A 23,568-nucleotide genomic window follows, 5' to 3' on the forward strand; every position below is an offset into this window, starting at 1 on the left:
AGCCAAAACAAATGCCAAAAGAAAGTGGCAACTTACTCATGGGATCCCAGGTCAGATCAAGGTGCCAGTAGTTAGAGAGGGGTCATGCAAGTCTTTTGATGGGTAACGAGATCTTAATGAAAACAATGAAACACCAACAGACACATCTCCAACATTCATAGGTCTCCAAAAAGTTCCAAACACGAAAATGTTCCCACATTTAAAAATTCTGATGAGCAGCAGCAGACAAACACACCAGTATTCACTCAGCCGGGACCGGAAAGGAGTTAGAATTGGCATTAGAGTAGTAACTTTCTCAAACTAAATAAGGAAAAAAACAAATCTTACTGATCGGCAAATATGAAAACAGTGAGAGTATTAGAAATAAACGTGATCACTTAGGTTTAAAAGTCAAAACAAGGTAAAGAATTTAGGGGTATCGTAACTAGAAGGAGAAAATTTGAGCAAATCTGACCATTTTGTTGTTACATTGCATATGTGTCATTTAGAATTTACTTTAAAATGCAACTAATGGTGTATTAAGCCTTAAATAATATTGCGGCTTCCAATAATCTTGAATGCCTTTCCCCATACACTCCAAATTGTAACCTTTAGATTTTCTTTTGTTGATCTGCTTATAATTCCAAGACCCAAGCTTAAAAGAAGTGGTGAGGCGGCCTTTTGCTGTTATGCAACTAATATCTGAAGTACGTTGAAATGCTTTGGAACATTAAAAAGAAACTGCTAAAAACCCATTATTTTCATTTCTCTTTTTCATAGCTACATTTTAGTTGTTCTCTTAATAGACTTTATAGGGATACAATTATCATATTCTTCAGGGATTTGCAAACTTTAATAATCTCAATTTTCTAGTTTTTTGTTTTCTCTGCTGTTTGAGGTGTGAGGTAGTTACAGGACTGGATGCAGATTCACATTATACCCAGGACAAAGAAATTGCAGGTTGAGAGCCCAATGGGATACAGTCACATCTGGTGTTTATGGGATTTGAACTGGCAACCTTCTGATTGCTCTCACAGATCCTTAGTCTCAGAGCCACCACTGTTTAAAGTATGAAATGTCACAAAACTCACTCATAGTCATAGAAAGGTTTGGGGCAGCCACCCGTATAATTTGGTTTCCTGGCTGCAAAAGTCATTTAAATGAATACTGCACTGATGTGCACACAACCAAGTCCAAGATAGAACTGAGGGACTAGGGAAAAGGTGTAGGTTTTTAAAGGGGAAGACAGGAAGTGAGATCATAGGGATCGGCTCATGGTCTTAAGCCATTGGTTCGAGTCTGGACGTGACATCACAGGGGCTGGGGCCGGTAAGGTGGTCTTCCATTGGTTCGGTCCCAGAAGTGACGTCAAGAGAGCCAGGTGGGATCTCCCGTGAATGGTCTACAGGAAAGGGAGAAAAATAGTCATTGCACTCTACCACATCCCGGCATGCTTCGGAACCGCCCGTACTCAAGCCCTCTAGCTGCCTTACATGCGCACGTGTGTGACAGAAGCAAATTGAAGAAGGTTAGTCTGAAGGCCTTTATTGATTTTCACTCAATTGTGCCATGTGCAACTTTTCCTATCATGCTTCTCTTTTAAATTTTCTGTGACTAACACCAACTCAAGCTAGTGTCTGGACTTCAAAAAGTCTGCCTACATCCTAATTTTCAGTGCTTTTGTAAGAAATGCGTAACTGTTTGTGTCTTGGGTCTTCTGTAAAATAACAAAAATATCCAATATCTTTATGTCAGTGTCTAGGGCAAAAGCAGTTTTTTTTTTTACTATAAATGAGTAGCCTAATATCCTAACTGGTAGTTAACAGGATATGACTTACAAAAGTTTTTCTGACTTGCAGAGTTTTAATTTAATTCTTAATTCTTCAACATCTGCAGTAAGATGCTGCAGATGTTCTATAAGACGGTTGTGGCAAGTGCCCTCTTCTACGCGATGGTGTGCTGGGGAGGCAGCATAAAGAAGAGGGATGCCTCACACCTGGACAAACTGGTGTGGAAGGCAGGCTTTATTGTAGACACGGAGCTGGACAGTTTGACATCCATGGCAGAGTGACGGGCACTGAGCAGGCTCCTGTCAATAATGGAAAATCCACTGCATCCACTGAACAGTATCATCTCCAGACGGAGGAGCAGCTTCAGCGACAGACTGCTGTCATTGTCCTGCTCCACTGACAGACTGAGGAGATCTTTCCTCCCCCACACTATGCAACTCTTCAATTCCACCCTTTGGGGTTGTTGGGGTAAATGTTAATATTAAACAAAATTATTGTCTGTCTGTTATGCCTTCATTTTTATCAATCTTTAATTTAATATTGTTCTTTATCAGTATGCTGCTGCTGGAGTATGTGAATTTCCCCTTGGGATTAATTATCTATCTATCTAATCATTTGCAGCCTGTCTAGCACTGCAGTGAGCAGTGCAGATTTGTGTGATCTTCCCCTGTTAACTGCTGTGTTTTTGTTTCTCTCTTTTTCCACAGAGGCATACTATCAGAAAAGTCAGATGACAGCTTGTTCTTCCTAGACACTGGAGATGAAAAGAAAGGTAAAACACTAAAAACTTTCTGAACAACCACTGAGTAGCTGACAAAATGCTGTGTCTGTAAGTGTCTGTTTTTCTGTTAATATTTTTATTTTTGCAACCTTGTTTTTTCAGGACCACCTTTATTATTGCTAACAGGAAATACCCTATAATTGCTGATAGATTCAAAATAATGCATTTTTAAAGCTTTGGTGTAAATAAAGCATGTCCATAAATGGGAATCCTAAGGACTCATGCACATGGTCATCTTAATGTATGGGTGTTAATGCCATATGGTATGTTTCTATTCGCCTATGGTATGTTTCTGTTTTGCTATTAAAACAGGGGCACCAGTGCACTACTTTGCCTGGGGACTTATGATGCTGTTAAGACAGCCCATGTAAGTAACATCTCTCCCAATCATTTGTTGATCAAGAGTCCTGCTTTCAATTCAGGTCTTTCCCATGATGCATGCTCTTAATTACTTTATTAAATAAGTAAATATTTAACAATATTTTTGCAAAAAAAAAAAATGCAAGTGACTGAATAATAGTCATGGATTATGAGATACAAGAAATGTGCTTTTTATTCCCTCCATTTCTCCATGGACATTTTTCATGTCTTTTCCATTTTTTTTTAAAGAGATGGTCACTATGGACTATTGTTATATCATAAACGTCTTTATTTCCATTATGTATGGACCATGAAACATTTTCCCACAACAATATTGTGAAATGTCAGTGAAAGAAACAGTACCCACCCCCGCCAAATGTAACAATCTCATGAACGGGTGTGCCTCAAAGAATATTAATCAGCATAGATAACAATTTTTAATCCATTTTTATGTTTCCTATTTATATCTTTGAGTTTCCATTGTATTTATTGTGTATATGCCTGCCATGCTGATATCTACGTATGTCTGCCAGTTGATAAACATTGCTCTCACTCTGTCTCTCTCTATTTTTTTATTTATGGAAAGACCATGCTGTTGACTTAGTAACAAGCTAACTGCAGATCATAATACAGTACATATGCTCTGATCGGGTTTTTTTTTAGGGCCAATGCTCATCACTGGTACCAAGATACTTGATTGACCAGTTCTGGTTCTGTTTTTTTTTAACATAACCAGATGTATAAAAGCCTTATGTTCTGTATTAAAGTGTTAACTTTAATATAGAGCATAATTAAACTGTAGATCACAGGTGCACATAGTTCTGTCCAATTTTTATTGAAAAAATGAAATTCTGTAGGCTTATTGTTCAGTGGCCATAAAAATACAAAATAAAATGAAATACTAAAATAAATAATTACAAGCTGTGATATTGTTTAATTTCTTCTGTAATGTATTTATTAGAAACAAAGCTTAATTATAAAAGTAGTTTTCACTAACATAAAATTATATATTTTCTCACACATTAGCAGATAAACACTGCTTAAATTTAAATATGCATGCAGTTAAACTTTTGAAACATTTTAATCATAAATTGCACCACGGCTTTTTTGTTGTTAAAACATACATTTACTATATTTATACAGTTTCGACCCCCCCACTCCCCCAGTATACCAGCTAGATATTCCTAATTCTGAACTTGTAATTATATACAGTACAATCCCTCTTAACCGGCCGCCTTGAGACTGGACCCATGGCTGTTTGACGTTTTGGCCGGTTAATCTGACGCATATCTAATTTAATGTAGAAAAATATTTCTAAGGTATGTACTTTACCTCTTTGACGTTCCTGAAGAAACCATATCCACAAGGTTTCATCCATGATTTCGCACATGGGTTTTTTTCTCGTACAACAACTGGACAGTGTGGTGTAGCAGGTCATGTCAGAAAGGCCACTTTTTAAATAAATAATCGCCGCACTCGCAGCTTAGCGAGGGGGCATGGTATGTGTGGCCGATCAGTTCAGCGATCACAGAGCTGGAGTGACCGGTATTGAAGGCGACTGGCTGTTGAAAGGCAGCGGCAGTTGTGGAGGCTTTGAGCTGGTATAGCCCCAGCGTGAGTGCCCTGGCCACTGGGGAAAGAACCCAAGTCTTGGTCCGGATGGAGCACGACGTTGCCAGGGATCGGAGGGCTACTGGATCAGTGGGGAAGGCAGCTGCACCTGCAGGAAGGGCAACTCCCCTGTTGCAGAGCCCGATGGGAGAAGCAGGGGAGCCACCAGGTAGAAAGAAGAGGCACCATGCTTTGGATTTTAAGAGACTGCTTCCAGCCATTGTTTTAACCTTGTTTGCGTTGTTTTTAAAGGACTTGGTTTTTTTTACTAATGGATTTTAACCTCCACTAATTCACTCATTTTAATGGATTATTTATTTAAAGAAGATATTTGATACACTGCACTTTATTTAATTTGAACACTGTTTTGTTGTTTGCTGGTTTTAAAACACCTCTCGCCTTCCAGGAAAGAAGGAAAAGCATACATATAAAGAACAACTCGGGATTAAAAAAAAAAAATTATTTTAACAGGCTGGTTAATGCGAGGCCAGTTAAGAGGGATTGTACTGTATATGAATTACCACTTTAATTATGCAGTAGTTCTTTTTTAGATTAAATTAGATAGAACTTAATTTGTCCCAAGAGGGAAATTTGGCTTTTTTACTGAAGCTTTTTACATAAATACATAAATAGGTAGATAATAAGTAAGAAAGAAAATAAGTAAATATATACCAACACCAGAATAACTACAAAGCAAGAAAATTAAAAAGAAAGAAAACATCTGACAGTCACTGTGAGGTATTATGCAGACGTATTGCTATTGGTATAAAGAAGCCCCAGTAGCATTTCTTGAAACACTTATGCTGAGTAATTCGTTGGTTGAAATTACTCAGTGGGTCAGAGAAAGGATGTGCAGCCTTGTTCACAGTTGCACTCAACTTTGTTTTCATTCTCTCCTTTGCTATTGCATAGGGTCCAGAGTGTGTCCTATAACTGAGCTTCCCCTTTTAATTAGCTTGTTGAATTTGTGGGCCTCTCTTGAAGTGATGTTACTGGCTTAGCGCACCAAAGTGTAGAAAATCATACTTGCCATTACAGAGTTATAGAAGATGTGAAGGATGTCTCTTCCCACATTAAAGGAACACAGTCTCTTAAGGAAAAATAGCCTGCTCTACCTTTTCTTATATAGTTTATTCGTGTTCCAAAACCAGTCCAGCTTGCCATTAATGTGGATCCCCAAGTACTTCTTGTAGGAGTGCATCACCTCTGCATTCACTTCTTGAATAGTGACTGGACATAGAGGCTCTTTGGTGCAGAGAAAGTCAATAACCAGTTCCTTGGTTTTGCTGATGTTAAGATGCAGAAAATTTTCTTTTCACCAAGAAACAAAGTACTTCACTGAACTCCTATACTTTGTCTCCTCCTCTTTATCAATACACTCTATAGGAGCAGAATCATCTGAGAATTTCTGCAAGTGACATGACCTGGTGTTATATTTCCAGGTGTACAGGTGGTGCTCCAGTGTTGCTCACATCCATATCAGAGACAACAGTCCTTGAGTCTCACAAACTGCAGTCTGCCTAACGGGTAGTTCATTATCCAGGACACCATAGACTCGTCCACCTGCATTGCTCCGAGTTTACCCCTTAACAGGAATGATACTGCCAAGTTTGTCCAGGTGAAAATAAGACTTCTGGAGCAGATAGATAATAATATCCTCCACTCTTGTCTTTAACTAATAGACATATTGGAGTGGGACCAGGTGGTCTACCACAAGAGGACTCAAATAGTCTAGGGCCAGTTTTCATGATATGAGATGTAAGTGCCACTGATGTGTATTCATTAGGTGAAGAGGTGCCTGCCTTCTTTGGAACAGGAACAATACAGGATGATTTTCCATAGCAGCGACACTGTCTGATGCCTTAGTTGACAGACTGAACAGGTGACAGAGGATACCACAAAGTTGGTCAGCACAAGTCTAAAGAACTTGAGGACTGACTCCATCTGGTCCTGCAGCTTTTCCTATTTGTATCTTTCTCAGTTGTCTCCTTACTTTTTCTTCAGTTATGAATAGCCCACACAAATGGTCAGAGGTGAACGTATCACTGGGTATTTCATTTGGCATTGTAGGAGTTGTTGATGTAGTAGGCAGGTGTGGAGAACCTGGTCATTGGAATAATGTGGCAGTGGGAGAGAAACTATTAAAAAATTGGTTCAAGCCGTTAGCTTTGTCCTTATCCCCTTGGCACATGTCCTAGATTGCTAGAGTCCAGTAATAATGCCCAGTCCATTCCAGACATCCTTTGTGTTATTCTGTGCAAGCTTTTTTGTATTTTAGATTTGTAAGTTTCCTTTCTTTCATTTAGCTTTTTCTTTAGCGCACACAGTGTGTCCTTCAGAGCCTCTTTGTTACCAGGTTTCAATGTTCCCTTTTTATCATTCAGTGGACCTTCCACTGGTTTGACTTTGTGTCAAATGAGTGGTTGTTCATGGAGTCCCAAATAAGGCACATTACCTGCATTGTGAGGGAGCATCAGTTACAGCTCTACGGACATATGGCACTATTCCCTGAGAGTGATCCAGCTTGGAGGATCCTCATTGCCAAGGACCTGAGCAGCTAGACCAGGCCAGGGGAACAACCACTTAATACCTGGCTACGACGGATAGATGGTCATTTCTGGAGGGTGTATCTGGACTGGTGTCTGCCTGGGGGGGTTGCCAACCAGGATCCCGAGCTGTTTTGTCATGTGGTGGATGTGATACCAGTGCATGTTCCCCAACCTGATCTGACCTGGACCTTTTAGGTCCTTAGTAATCCAGAGCTTGTTGTTAGGAAAGCAAGGTACTGTCTTCGAGAGTACCAGTGTATCGACACAAAAGTTCTATATATTCTGTGATGCAGTGACTGAGTCCCATATATGATGCATGATCTTTGTAGAAATGTATTATATAATATACTGTATTTGGAAAAACTCTATTTCTCCTTTTAAGACAGTGCAGGTAGTTATTTCAGCAGTATTTGAAGATAATAACCCAAAAAATAAAATTTTCAAGCTTTAGAAAATGGGTAGATGACACTGCCAACATCAGGCAATAACTATAATAAATACGAGTATACATTACATGCATTTTACATACTAGGGTGATTAGATCCTATTTAACTATTGGAATATAATTTGAACATCATTGTGTTTTGTGTGTGCATTGTTTTAACTTTATTTGAAGGTAAAAACAAAAATTTGAATGCAAATCAATGGTTGTGTGTTTTTTTTCTCTGCACTAATAATTTTGGCATTACATTACATCCTATACAATGTTGAAGTTTTTTACAAATCTGTTCATTGCAGATTACATCCAGGATCATTTTATTTGTATTTTTGATTGGATAACTTGCATTATCTTTAGTATATTCACTTCCTTTAATCATGAAATGTAACGAAATAGAAATATTCTGGTCACCTGTATTAGAATTTTGCTATAAAGGAGAAAAGGAGAATTGGTTTAGTTCAGTCCAGTATATTATTCCTTGACAAAGTGCTTGCTACTGCAACACTGAACTAGCATGCCAAACTCAAATATTTTGCTTTACTTAAATTTTTTTCTGTATTGTTTAGTTAACTTAGTTACATTAAAAGAAAAAAAGGCTTTATCTTTATAATCTTTATAATAACAGTTGTAAATTTAAAATTTTTAATGATCATACAAGATGAAGGTTATATAAACACCCTCTCCTTTCAGCTACAGGGCAAATAACTTATATATGGAAAAGTTAATTTGTCACATACAGTATATTATAGAATATAAGTAATACTACGATGTTGTACTGTGTTAGCCTTTATGGATGTAGTGTGAAGTCAAACAAAATGTCACCTTTTATTGGGTAACTAAAAAGATTACAATATGCAAGCTTTTAAGGTAATTCAGGCCCCTTCTTTAGGCAAGATGTAATACAGAAACTGGAGTTCCCTGTGTTTATATAGACACTAGAACAGATACAGCATGGGAAAACCTTTAAGTAATGTAGAAAAGATGTAGAACATTAATAAACCTCTCCAGGCTAAGATTCATTTAGCAAGAAAGGAGAAAAATCTGTAGTCAAGATTTTTTGATAAGATACCTGTCCAATAGAGTCTTGAAGTTTTTCTTGAGTTTTTCCATACAGTGTGGATCAGGTTGTCTGGGTCAGTCCAAAAGTTAAACTCCATGAGTTTAACTTACCATTCTATTCTCTCGTGCTTTGTTCTGAAATTTCCCATAAGTACTGTAACTTTAAAGTCCTTCTCACAGTGTCCATGAGTTGCTACAGGAACATCTTTGTTGCCATGATTAATGTGGAACCTGTCCAAGTTCATTCTTTAGAGGAGTGTTTGTCCAGTTTCTCCCACATAGAGTGCAGTGTTGGGACATTTCATACAGAGAATTAGGTAGACCACATTAGATGATCTGTAGGAAAACGATCCCTTTATGTGATGTTCTAGTCGGCAGTGTGGTATAACTACATAGTCTGTATAATAAATGTAAGGATACATTTTACATCTTTTCTGTAGACAGGGAGATGTGCCATTTTCTGTTGGTTCACCTAGGGAGCTTCGGACAATTAGTTACTGCAGGTTTGGTTGGTGTCTGTGTGCCAGAAGGGGTGGTTCTGGAAATACATTTTTCAGTGTTTCAATTTGTTTAGCATTGGCTGAAGTTTTTATAATTTTTCAAAGTGCTTCAAGATATGAGTTATAGGTGACAACAAGGGAGAAGCAAGGCATTCGCTCTTCTTATTTGAGTGTCTGTTGTTTTGGTGGTATAACCTTGTCTGATGAAATCTTGTTTAAGCTCCTGCAGTTGTTTATCCTGGTCTGTGAGGTCCGAACATGGTTGTAATGTATTGCTTGGCTGAAAGTAATTGAGCACCTTATATGCTAGGGGTGGAATCTGTCACTTCTCAGGTAGTTCCATCTGTCTGTTGGTTTGAACATTCACAGCAATTTAGTAAACTAATTCAATTTGCTTGAAGATTGTACTGAAGTTACAAGGGTGTTATCTTTCAGTTGAACCATGGTGTCAAGGAAGCTGACTTCTGTTTTTGAATAATTAGCTTCAGCTTTATGTTGGGGTGGAAAGAATTATATTCATTATGAAAATGGAGGTCCTTTTGATGGCGGTCTAGGTTATGAATATGTCATCTATGTAACGGAGATACAACATTGGTTTTAAGACGCACATTGACATAAAATCTTCCTCCAAATTTGCCATAAATGGGTTTGCATAGTGAGATGCAAACCAACAGCCCTTTGCAGTCCCCATTTGTTGCAAGTAGAAGTCTTATCCAAATGAGAATAAATTCTGTGTCAGAATGAATTTTATCATTTGTACTAGCAAAATAACCGTGCTTTGCAGCGGCAAAGTACTGCCTTAAAATTTTTATTAAGATGAAAATTAAACCTTTTTAAACTGAGGGAAAATATACCAATAATTATTTGTTAAGGATCTCTTTGTATACCGCATTGTGAGTTCGGCCCTCCGTTTGTAATATGACCAAGCTGTGCGCTGAGCTTACTCTTGAGCATGCAATGTACAGTTGGCCATGTGAACAGTAATCTTGTTTCAAATTTCACAGCTTGGATTGCTGCTGTCATAATCGGCTTGAGTTTCATGGTTTGTTTCAATTACAACAGTATTTGTAAGACTTGTGTTGAAGAGACATTCGGCATCTGACAAGTGTTGTAAGTATACAACCGGTTTCATCGATAACTTCACATCCAGCTTTTGAGAGTTTAAACATTCATAAACATCAAAGTGTCCACTACTGAAATCGTCACCTGTCAAATTAAGATGTTTAAGAGGCATTGGCGGTTGTCGAAAGGTGTAAAATATTTGGCCATTTCGGTATACTTGAAAGTGACAACCGAACAATTCAGCAGCAGCCATCAACTCACATGCAGATGCATAGGTGAAGGGCTTAAACATTTCCCTCTTATAGTGCTCCTGTGTAGTATAATTATCTCCTGTACCGTCATCAGTCCACACCTTGAACCTGTCCCAGTCATTCAATACATAAGACACAATGTTCCTCCGGATATCAAGAGTGAGCCTGATATGGCCGTGCAATATGTAACAAAGAGAATGGAAAAGGTAGGTGCCATCTCCGGGCATGGAAACCACTCGGTAAGTGACAGTTCTTTGATCGATGGTGATCACCTCGATAGACATGTTAATGGGGGTACGGTTGGAATGATAAAGGAAATGGGTACCTGAACAATGTAAAGTAAGTCTAAAATACCTACGCAATAATTATAATCATAATAAATGAACAATAAAACAGCGGAGAAGCCGTGGATTAAATAAAAAGGCTGTAGTTATCAGCAGGGAGACGTGAATCCCGTGGTGAAGCAAGGAAGGGAATGTAGAGACTGGAGCGACAAACGGCCTTATATAGGCAGGCAGCCAACAGCGTGGGAGGCGTTGGGATGGGGACCGCGCCGCCTCACACGGTGACCGAGCTGCAGGCTATGAGCGTATATATGTACGTAAGTAGGATTCAGTTAGCATTGGGAACCCACGTACCAAATTTCTTGAAGATGGACCCATAAGTAACAAAGACCATTGAAAGTTCAATATGGCGGCTGACAGTGGCGTCATACCATTGAAATAAGTACGTACATCGGTTTCGGTTAGCGCAGGGAAGCCGCCTACCAAATTTCGTGAAGATGGGGCCATAAATAAGAAAGTTCAACGTGGCGGACGTTGTTGACCGTTATCGACCGTTATGACCGTTACGTTTAGAATTTCTAAATGAAACCTGCTTAACTTTTGTAAGTAAGCTGTAAGGAATAAGCCTGCCAAATTTCAGCCTTTTACCTACACGGGAAGTGGGAGAATTAGTGAATGAGTGAGTGAGGGATTTGCCTTTTATTAGTATAGACTAGCAAAATACCCGCGCTTCGCAGCGGAGAAGTAGTGTGTTAAAGAAGCAATGAAAAAGAAAAGGAAACATTTTGAAAATAGCGTAACATGATTGTCAATGTAATTGTTTTGTCACTGTTGTGAGTGATGAGTGTTGTTGTCATATATATATATATACACATACATACATAAACATATATATATATATATATATATATATATATACATATACATATATATATATATATATATCTACATATACACACACACATACATACATACACACATACATACATACACACACATATATACACATATACATATATATATACATACATACACACACACACATATATAAACATATATACACACACAGCTATTTCGTATCAGTGCAATACGCTGCTTGTTAAAACGGATAACTCCGCTCTTACGTGCAAGTCTGCGTGGATATTATGAACTATCGTATTTGTTCAAGTTCTATTTAAATTTTAAATAGAAGGAATTTTTATTTAGTCGACAGAAATATCTTTGGTAGGAATGGTAAAACAGACAGGAATATTATTAGTGAATAAATCAACTCAAACCTTAAACAACTTATAATATTTTGCTCTCCATAAAATTTATCCTGTCTAAATTATACAAGTTAGAAATAAAGTAAGCGTTAAAAGAACAAACATTCACATTTCTTTACTCTTATGTAATTTTATATAAAAATAAACTTAGATTTTAAATATCCCAAAAGATTTTGCTCTCCATAAAAATATATCCTGTCAAAATGATACAAATTCAAATATGAACATGCTGCATAACAAAACCTAGAAATATAAATAAAATGTGTTCTTTTCAGCAATAACAAATCAAATCATTCAGTTGTCTTTGCTCATATGTCATTTTAGAGCTGGGCGCCTGGCATCTTTTTGGCCACAGGTTCGTTTATGTTTGGTGTGAGGTTCTGTGTTGTGGAGATTCTCAGGATGGATTGCAGGTGCTCATCAGTGAGGCGACTCCTGTGTGCTGTTTTGTTAGTCTTTATCACTGAGAAGAGCTTCTCACACAGATATGTGCTACCAAACATGCACAAGGTTCGAGCCGCATGTAGACGGACTTTTTTTGTTCTTCAAGTCACCAAAGCGCCGTGCAAACTCAGTGCGCTCAGTTTATCAGCAAAGTGCGTGTTGGGAACACCGTAGTGACGACTTGGTTTAACATTACTTGGCAACAGGGAAAGTGGGGCAAGGTGCACTGGTGCATTTGTGTCTCCCATAAAAGCAGCTTCACTTGAAATCACTTTGTGATTGTGCACGGGTTAAAGCGTCCGCTGAAGTGTCAGATTCTTATTTAATTATGCTGCTTTCTGTATCTTCTGCATTGCATTCAGGTTAACCTGATGTTTTGTCTCATAGTGCCGTCTTAGATTAAATTCTGTAATTACAGCCACATTAGCTCCACAAATGAGACACACGGGTTCAGTAAACATATACTCAGCCTCCCATCGGTTTTTAAAGGCTCTATTTTCAGAATTAACTTTTCTCTTCAGCATCGTGTGAGCTAGCTTCGCAATAACTTGATTAACTTCGGTAAGTGTTGGCAAGGCAGCTGAAGCGCTGCATTATGGGATCTGTAGTTTATTGTGTTACCAGCGCTTCATATACCGGGCTTTAATAACAATAATACAGTATATAAAATGATCTCGGGCGGATATAATTACGCCGGGCGGATGTGGCCCGACCCTTGAGTTTGACACATATGGACTAAATAGAACTTGAAAAGATATATTTTTCAAATGTGATCGCGCAATTCAGATAGAGTTGGCACTACAGCCTGCATGCCTCAATAAGTCATCCTTCCCTCGCTCTTACTTTTTACCGTTCATCTAATGAATACACTGAGTATGGCTTTACCAAAACAATCATTGATGGCGAATAAAGTATCCATTATTATATATATATAGATATATATATATATATATATATATATATATATATATATATATATATATATATATATATACACATACCAGCGTATCAGCGAGAAGTAGTGTGTTAAAAAGCTATGAAAAGAAAAGGGAACATTTTAAAAATAGCGTAACATGACTGTCAATATACAGTATTTGTTTTGTGAGTGTTACTGAGTGTTGCTGTCATCAAGGATTTGATTATCATTATTTCTTTCAATCAGGTTCGTATTTGTAGGATGTGTTGTGTTCAAGTTACATTCCGTGTTTGTCAATCGTTGTAAAGATGACAGGTTTCATTCATCGATTCGTTTCTTACTGCATCAATAAACAGCTCGTCTTCTTCTTTATCTGAGACCTGACACACTGCATGCACGTTTTTTACACTGTCTTCCTTTAGCGGGACATTGACTTTTTCCAACGTGTGCTTTGTTTTGGATTTATGAATATGCTTGTATGTATCAGGCGCTTCATATTTTTGCTGCCTTTTCAATTGTGTAATTGGTTTTGTTCAGCGCTCTTTGGAACTGTTGCTTTTATCTGTGCACTCGTCAGTTCACGTGAGCCGCTCGGTGTACATGCATCGAAGTTTCCCAGCTGTGCTGGTGCCATCTCGTGCTATGTCCATGGCTGTATTTAATGTTACCTTAGTCCTGGCACTTAAAACTTTCTCTCGCAGTTTTGCTGAGTTTGTACCAAACACCACCCTGACCATCTCATCTTCCTCTGCATAAGCACAGTCCTTAACCCGTGAATATTTAGTGGGAGTTTGCTATTGGATTGCCGCGGACGGACGGCCTTATATGAGCAGGCACTAAATTACAAACGCCAGCGCAGCCTGTCTATGAACTTAATTTAAAGTGTAGGTTTACATCGTGCTTTGTTTCCGAAGTAGCAGAAGTCATGAATATGGTTGTATATGTCACTCGCTCGCTTCTTATTGTTTCGCTGCCTTCTCAATTATATAATGCATGTTTTCTTCAGCGCTTTTTTTAGGTCTTCCTGGTTTTCTATGTACTGCGTGATTACGTGGGAGGCGTGATGATGTCACACGAAACTCCGCCCCCACGGCGTTCAAGCTCATCTCCATTACAGTAAATGGAGAAAAACTGCTTCCAGTTATGACCATTACGCATAGAATTTCGATATAAAACCTGCCCAACTTTTGTAAGGAAGCTGTAAGGAATGAACCTGCCAAATTTCAGCCTTCCACCCACACGGGAAGTTGGAGAATTAGTGATGAGTGAGTGAGTGAGTGAGTGAGTGAGGGCTTTGCCTTTTATTAGTATAGATAACTGACTCTGTGGTTAAATAATGTTGTTTAAAGTACATTTCACATGCCAATATTCTGTCATCATGGGAGATGTTTGTGTATGTGCTCCACCCATCCTGAAACATTTTCTGTAAGGGAACCAATTCCTGTGATTGTGGGCCTTCCTGGGTTCCCATCTTTGTGGATCTAAGGAAGCATGTAGAAGTAACCCATTTTGGGGTTCTCGGGAATGAAACTGCTTACATGATGCCTGATGTCAAGAGGAAAGCTACTTACTCTCTTTTTTTTTCGTTCTTGCAGGCATCTGTAACCAGGTTTCCATCCAAGGAGTTTTTGCGGAAAAAATATTTAGGGCTTCAAATTGTTTTACCAATTTAACTGATGGAAATGCTAATTATCGATAAAATGTTGTACATGTCAACATAATATTTTTCCGTTTTAACTTTAGCGCATAAATTCCATATCGATACTTCAGATGTCGCAAAAACTACATTGGAAACACTTTTTGTCGGAGAAAAGGGCTTTAACGCAAATAAATGTGTCACATGATACATTTTCATCACGTGTAATCAAAACGAGAATGGCGGAGAGGTTTGCATGGTCTGATGAAGAGACTCGTTATTTCTCGTGATGAGCCAATGCTTTAGCGGATAGGCTGGGTCTCCTGCTACTAAAAGGGGTATCTGAACTCCCTCCACATCAACTGTAGTCTGGGGGTGTCTCTCAGGATGTCTAAATAATACAAAAACCGTAAAGGTAATTTACTGTGCCAGTCAAAATATTTAATAAACCGTGTGTTTCATTATCTAAACATTTTTTTCTTATTATTAAATTGCAGATGTTTTAGCATATATAAGAAATTCTCTCATTAATATTGACTTTAGTTTTTTTTTTGATTAAACGTCGTTATTTTGCATTAATTCAAATTTCAGTTTTAATTAACCTTAAGGGAAGCAGGTTACAGTACTAATTCAGTTGTTATCGCATTGAGAAGGGATGTTGAAAGGTAGACTAACCTGTACAGATCCGATACTGCAAACACAGCTGCATCATGGGCACTTCCAGAAGTGCCAACGCAAATGTCTCGTATCATGCACCTGTCATCAACAAGGGCCTGGAGAAGAATAGATGGCCACCCTTTGCGATTAATGTAATCGCGGTAGCCTTCCATCGGGGGAAGAATAGGCACATGCGTGCCATCCAGCGCACCGTAAATCTGTGGCACAAGATGCACCAAGGAATTGCGGTATGCAATTTCATTGGCCTCCGCTACAGTTGGAAGTTTGATATAATGGCGCATTCATTTTTCTTTAATAGCGGTGCACACAGCATATACACATCGATGGACGGTAGTTTTACTAACCCTGAAAGTTTCTCCAACTACTCTATACTCGGCGCAGGTTGCCAGCTTGTAAAGGGCGATGTCAATCCGCTTTTGGGTTGGAACCGGTGGTGGAACATCTCAAATGTCGGCCGTGTCATTCTAAAATGTTGCAGCCAGAGATTTTCTGTGAAGTGTCTCTCCACCACCTCCTCCCAGAAGGTCTTATTCCGTCGTCTCTCCCATACCTGTGGGTTTCGTTGCACTGGGGTACTTTGTTCGAGCTCTAGGGGTATCAGACAAGCAACTGCTTCATTCTGCTGTCATCTTCGGATATTATGTACAATTCCAATTATTTGTGAAACTGAAATAACAGTAAGCTGGCAAATTTCAAAAAAATGTCTGAATAATCTCTCAATTTCTTTGTTTCTTTGTTTAGTGGAGGGGGTGTATCGTGGAAAACAAAAGGTAGATAATTTGCGACATACACAAAATTATGTATGGAAACAGCTCAAGGGCAGATTTTTTTTCGCAATACAACAAAACTTATGCGACAGTTCGTTTTGGGGGGGATGACGTCATCACGCACACCATTTTATCGATAAAAAGCCAGTTGGATGGAAACAGGCTGGAGACAGTAAATTTCGCACATTTTTTTACGTATATTCTGTTTGTCGATAACAAAACGTCACAAAAACTGGATGGAAACTTGGCTAGTGTGGTCTTCCTGTAGTTTGTAATAATGCATAGCATTGGACAATAGTCTTTGTGCCTTCTGTATATTATCAAATTTGTACATAATAACTAAGGCACCCCCTTTGTCTGCTGCTTTGATAATGATCTCTGTATTTTCCCTTAGTGAATGTATGGTTCTCCGCTCATCAATAGTAATGTTTTCTATCTGATATTGCTGCCTGTTTAGGATCCCTGTTTTGACACAGTCGGAAGCAATCTATATAATTGTCCAAAGTGGAGTTTCTGCCAGGTTCTAGTGTCCATGTAGATTTATTAGTGGGTTGTTGTAACAGCTTGTTGTTGGTTCCTTTGTGTCACCGTTTTCTTTCTTGTGGAAACATTTTTGAAGTCTGAGTTTTCTAAAGAATTCTTCCATATCACTGCAGAGTCTGATTTTTATCAATGGGCTTTGCAGGAGAATATGAGAGTCCCTTTGTAAGTACTGAAATCTTTGGTTCATTTGGTGTGTATGAGGAGAGATTAACGATGCAGGTCTGTTGCTTTTTGTTTTTTGCTATTAAGTGTCCACCTTTCTCTCAGTCTATGCAGGCTTTTACTTTTTGTTGACAATAAGGAGTTTCGGGTGTGTTTTATAATATAGATGTTGCTCCTTTACCATATCCTGCCTATCATTTTCAAGGAGCAGGATGAGGTCTTAACACTAGAATTACCTGAGCCTACGAAAAAACTCGTAATTCCATCCCACCTTAAACTGCTTCTTAAATCCCTTCACACCTCTCCACCAGCGCCCTTTGTCTTCTAAATGTGCTGATAAAGAGAAGCTAGGAGCAGCCGGCTATTCCATCCCCCCACCAATTTAGAACGTGCACGAACTTCTCTCAGCTCATGCCTTGATTGAGTATCTGGGAGTGAAGTGGAGTTTTAGAGTGGAAATAATAGATCGTTGTTTGGAACACACGCATTTCATGTCTGTTCCGTTTCTACAGTAATCTGTGTCAACACATTGTTAAAACAGAAACGTTTTTTTATATTCTAGTAGTAGATGACAAAATGTAGGCATAAACTATATAATGTATGAAGCCTGAAGTCCAAATACCAAAGAAACATTTTCACAAGAATAACACAATTGCGCTTTTATTCAAAAATATAACTGCAGAAACAAAAAGCCGCCTTAACATGCGACATTGACAGCAGTTTATTATAACTGCCTCCGTGGTTCAATAGACTCAGCCCCCGCTTGGGAATCAAAATGTCATGAGTTCGATCCTGCGCCCCTCCGTTTTGAGAAGTAAACTGCTCTTAGTCTTACTGTTTTAAAATAAAAGCATACTTTTGATTTCAGTCTGTAACAGCCGGTGCAATATATGATCCTTGTAAAGGTTAGCTTTTTTTTTTTTATTCACTTTTCATTCTCTCAGTCGCGTTCAGAATCAATCCATACAACCCCATCTGACACGGCTGTTTTCACTAAAGACGCGCTATAGCTCTGCAGTGTACCACAATGCATACTAACGCCAAACAAGACAAAGGGTTCTGACACACAAACGCTGGCGAAGCTGCCTTCTTCGTATCTCACCGTCACTTGCTTTTCTTTTTATTCAGTTTTATTGAGTGTTCCTGCCAGTCCTGCATGTTGCTGTATGCTGTTTCTTTTGTACTCCAGGACATGCAGAGGAAAGAATGGTAAAGACCAGTAACTTCGGCGCTATATGCAATCATCAGACACTCCCCATCTGCCCGTGTCGTTCAAACACAGGAACATATATTGGTGTAAAAGTATCACAAAAGTGCACTTTTATTCAAGTGCACTTTTCCCATCGCCTTTTCCTGTAAGAAGCAGTGTACACACTTCTCTCTATGCTGTGGTTTCTATTACACACCTGAAAGAAAGAGGCAATACATGTGAACATATCCAGCATACAGCAACATGCGGGGACTGGCAGGAACACTCAATAAAACTGAATAAAAAGAAAATCAAGTGACGGTGAGATACGAAGAAGGCAGCTTCGCCAGCGTCTGTGTGTCAGAACCGGGTGGGGGGGCGTTAATATGCATCGTGGTACAATGCAGAGCTATAGCGCGTCTGTATTCTGTTTCTTTTGTACTCCAGGGCACGCAGAGGAGAGAATAGTAAAGAGCAGTAACTTCGGCGCTATATGCAATCATCAGACACTCCCCATCTGCCCGTGTCGTTCAAACACAGGAACATATATTGGTGTAAAGGTATAACAAAAGTGCACTTTTATTCAAGTGCACTTTTTCCATCGCCTTTTCCTGTAAGAAGCAATGTACACACTTCTCTCTATGCTGTGGTTTCTATTACACACCTGAAAGAAAGAGGCAATATATGTGAAAATATAATCGCACTAATGCAATATTATTTGAAAACGAACAGCGTCAGATCGGGTGTGAATTTATGCAGGAACTGGAAATTCTCTGATGCGGGACCTTCCCTCAGGGAAGAAAGTACAGTGTCAGGTGCTCATTCAGTGTAATAGAAACCATAGCACAGAGAGGTGTGTACATGGCAACAAGTACACGTGTCGTAAATGTAGGAAGGACGGTCCTTGGGTGTGTGGGAACTGTTAATATTTGAATGTGATGATTTTATATAGCACGGAATGAAAATCAGCACTTCTTAGCATTGCACCATGCAAGCTGTCGTATCAATCGCCTACTGTAAGTTGCTTTCTTTTTTCTTCGGTTATACAGGTAGTTTTGAAAATAAAGTGCACTTGTTTTGTTTGCGAAATAAAGTCTGCGTGCACTTTTCGTGGCATTACACGTGTATTTTTTGAGCATGCCCGTTTGAGCAGTATAAAAAGTATTGAAAAGTATAACAAAACAACGGGCAGATGGGGAGTGTCTGATGATTGCATATAGCGCCGAAGTTACTGGTCTTTACCATTCTTTCCTCTGCATGTCCTGGAGTACAAAAGAAACAGCATACAGCAACATGCAGGACTGGCAGGAACACTCAATAAAACTGAATAAAAAGAAAAGCAAGTGACGGTGAGATACGAAGAAGGCAGCTTCGCCAGCGTTTGTGTGTCAGAACCCGGGGGTGTCTTGTTTGGCGTTAGTATGCATCGTGGTACACTGCAGAGCTATAGCGCGTCTTTAGTGAAAACAGCCGTGTCAGATGGGGTTGTATGGATTGATTCTGAACGCGACTGAGAGAATGAAAAGTGAATAAAAAAAAGCTAACCTTTACAAGGATCATATATTGCACCGGCTGTTACAGACTGAAATCAAATGTATGCTTTTATTCTAAAACAGTAAGAATAAGAGCAGTTTACTTCTCAAAACGGAGGGGCGCAGGATCGAACTCATGACCTTTTGATTACCAAGCGGGGGCTGAGTCTATTGAACCACGGAGGCAGTTACAATAAGCTGCTGTCAATGTCGCATGTTAAGGCGGCTTTTTGTTTCTGCAGTTATATTTTTGAATAAAAGCGCAATTGTGTTATTCTTGTGAAAATGTTTCTTTGCTATTTGGACTTCAGGCTCATACATTATATAGTTTATGCCTACATTTTGTCATCTACTACTAGAATATAAAAAACGTTTCTGTTTTAACAATGTGTTGACACAGATTACTGTAGAATCTGAACAGACATGAAATGCGTGTGTTCCAAATAACGATCTATTATTTCCACTCTAAAACTCCACTTCACTCCCAGATACTCAATCAATGCATGAGCTGAGAGAAGTTCGTGCACGTTCTAAATTGGTGGGGAGATGGAATAGCCGGCTGCTCCTAGCTTCTCTTTATCAGTACATTTAGAAGACAAAGGGCGCTGGCGGAGAGGTGTGAAGGGATTTAAGAAGCAGTTTAAGGTGGGACGGAATTACGAGTTTTTTCGTAGGCTCTGGTAATTCTAGTGTTAATGTTATAGAAAATTTTGATTAGGTAGATTCTGATCTTCATAGATGTCCTAGAACAAAGTTGCTGCACAAACCAAGTATTACAAGTGTGTATGGTTGGGTTCCTTATAATGATGCTTTTCGGTAAAAGATTTTCCTTTTTGTATTTCGTTAAGAAGAAGATGTTGCTGTCTAGGTTTGCCAGTTTCTTCCACTGAGCCTTCAATTCCATGTAGTAGTGGTACATTTCACTATCTTGTAAGTCTGTAATACAAAGAGTGTTGTACCGTTTTAGCCATTATGGATGTAACGAGAAGTCAAGCAAAATTACACTCTTTATTGGCTAACTAAAAAAATATATAATACACACTGTAGTCTTAAAAGTATCCAGACATGCCCTCTAATTAGTGGATTTGGTTATTTAAGTTATATCCCTGGCTGACACAAGTGTTAGACGTGCGCACACAACCATTTTATGATAACAGAAGAAAAGCCCAGTGTCTTCCAATTTGGCAGCATCAATGGATGCCTCACTACCAGGATTTCAAATTTCTGTACTCCTACAGGTATGCCAGTTAACTGAAAGTAGGGCTGTTCGATATAATGATATATATCGGATGACAATATGAAAACGTCTATCGCTGCACATTACGCTATCGTTTGTTTCGTGGTGTCGCAAAATAAACTGTTTACGGCAATGTTTTTCATTGTTTTGATGGCCTGCGTGGATGCAGACACACTAGCATGGCTGATGAAGGCGAGGCAACACCAGGTAGCTCCACACAGAAGGACCTTGTTCCTAAACGAGGGGCTACCTCTGTAGTATGGAGATGGTTTGGATTTGAAAAGTCTGACACGGACCAGAAAACGGTACTGTGCAAATTATGCTGCAAACCGATCGCTACCACAGACTCCAACACGACAAACCATTTGCTGTCAGCGTTAATCTTGTTAAAATTACGTTTACGCCACAACTGCATTAACACGGCAAATCTCCGTTAACGAGTTACAGCGGATCGCCCCATGCTTGGGGCTGGACGGCATCAACACGTTAGCGCCGTCCAGTCCACACACGGGGCGATCAGCTGTAACTCATTAACGGAGATTTGCCACACTACGATGTGCAAATTAACATTTTACTAGAATGTAGCCTAAAAATATTATATTTAATATTATATATTTAATATATTTTTGTCGTAAGCCTTATTGCTGCTACAGTTTGAAGTACAATGTTTACATTTGGTTTTGACAGTTAATGTTAGACTTGTATTTATTTTGTTTAAAGGGTTTAGTGGCCTTATATAGTTTAGTTGTTAGTGCTTTGATCCATTTATATTTAATATATGTTGTGAGAGTTATTGCTGCTACAGTTCACATTTTGTTTATGTCAGGCATTTTATATAGCAGTATTTTATATTGAGCCTTTAGTAATTTGTTTTTGAAAAGTGTTTTATATTTGATACATTAACATTTTATGTTTACATTCTAAGTCAAACATTTGCTCAAATGTTCTAAATAAAAGAACAGAAATAATTACAAGTTGAGTACTTCTCATTTTGATTTTTAATTTAAATGAAAAAAGGAGTGGTGATTATATAAACTATTCACTGAATACAAAGAAAATGTACTATATCGTGATATCGGGATATGAAATGAAATATCGGGATATAAGATTTTGGTCATATCGCACAGCCCTAACTGAAAGTGATGTTACTATTAAGTGGAAGTATCTGAACTGAAGCAATATTGGCACAAGTACTGTTTCTTTGAGAGTTGAACAATATGGGTTTCCATGGGTGAGCAGTTGAGCACAAGCATATGTTCAGTCATGCTCGTGTCATGGGCAATGAAGTACAAATCTAACCACCACTGTGCACTGGAGCACTTGAAACAGAATGTTAAATCAGGCTTCACTGTCTTTCAGTCTGATGGTCAAGTCTGTTTTTGGTGGTGGTTGTAATGTACAATATCAACTGTAAATTATGAAGTAGAAGAAGGAGTAATGATCTTTGGCAGTCTTTCATGGTTCAGCCTAGTCCCTCTAGTTTTGTTAAAGTAAATACTTAACAGCAAATGATACAATGACTTTCAGTATAATTAGATTTTTCCTGCTGTTTGGCAACAGTGACCCTTGCAACAAAGCAAAGTCTGTAGAGAAATTTTATGTTGAGGATGGAATGGAAGAACTTGAGTGTCCTTCACACAGTCCTTACCTTTAACCCAGTTGAGCACCTTTTGGGAAGTATTAGGGTGCTGTTTGTAAGATAGGCCTAATAGCTAAATATACCTGGAACTGCTTGACCCAACTAATGTTCTTGTGGCTGAATGGAATGAAATTTCCATGACAGCATTCCAACATCTAGAAGAAAGCCTTCCCCAGACCAGCAGAGGCTGTTATTGCATCAAAGGATGAGGGATAGCCCAACTTCATATTAATTTTCTCAGTATAAGATGAAATGTTAGATGAGCAGGTGTTTTATTTTTGGACTTATAGTACGTGAATTTATAGCATATCTAGGGTTGTTTCCAACCTTGACCATGATCAGAAGGGCTTGAGAATGGATTTCTATTTTTAAACATTGTATACTTGTTCTGTACTAACAACCTAAATCTAGTTCAGGGATAATAAATGTATCAAATTTCAAAACTTGAGAAAAATTATGTCTATCAACATCCTAAACATATTTTAAAAAGTAAATATAAGAATTACAGTCTGTGGCTTTAATTGAAATATTCAGTAGTCTGACTGAAGTCATCCTGCCATTTCTACACTGAGAACATATTGTCATTTGGATATGTAACTGCAGTATTATGATGTATAATGTGCCAAAATGTGTCTTTCAAATGAAATGCTATCTTATTCTAAAGGAATGCATGTCAGTGCATATATTATCTCCCACAGAAACTGATGCTCATTATCAGTCGCGTAACTTGGCTGTAAAGAATTTCACAGAGTTATTTTATTTTTGATCTAGATTTGAGATTGAACAAAAGAAAGAACAAACCACTGAAGATAGATCTCATCCTGCAACCTGATTCTCAGATTCCTGCCCCCAAAGAGTGAGCTTTTTTCTTTCTAATTTGTATCACTCTTTACAT

General features: G+C 38.5%; 1 protein-coding gene across 1 annotated transcript in view; it reads left to right on the forward strand.

Annotated features, from left to right (window-relative positions):
- The window catches only part of nop53 (NOP53 ribosome biogenesis factor), a 58,588-nt gene that overhangs the window by 14,788 nt on the left and 20,232 nt on the right, over positions 1 to 23,568 (forward strand). Inside the window, exons 2-3 of the mRNA XM_039760597.1 lie at positions 2,477 to 2,541; positions 23,445 to 23,529. Coding sequence (XP_039616531.1) covers positions 2,477 to 2,541; positions 23,445 to 23,529 — 150 coding nt within the window. The remainder of the gene's footprint in view (positions 1 to 2,476; positions 2,542 to 23,444; positions 23,530 to 23,568) is intronic.

The sequence above is a fragment of the Polypterus senegalus genome, chromosome 8 (assembly GCF_016835505.1).
Source record: "Polypterus senegalus isolate Bchr_013 chromosome 8, ASM1683550v1, whole genome shotgun sequence".
Lineage (NCBI taxonomy): Eukaryota > Metazoa > Chordata > Cladistia > Polypteriformes > Polypteridae > Polypterus > Polypterus senegalus.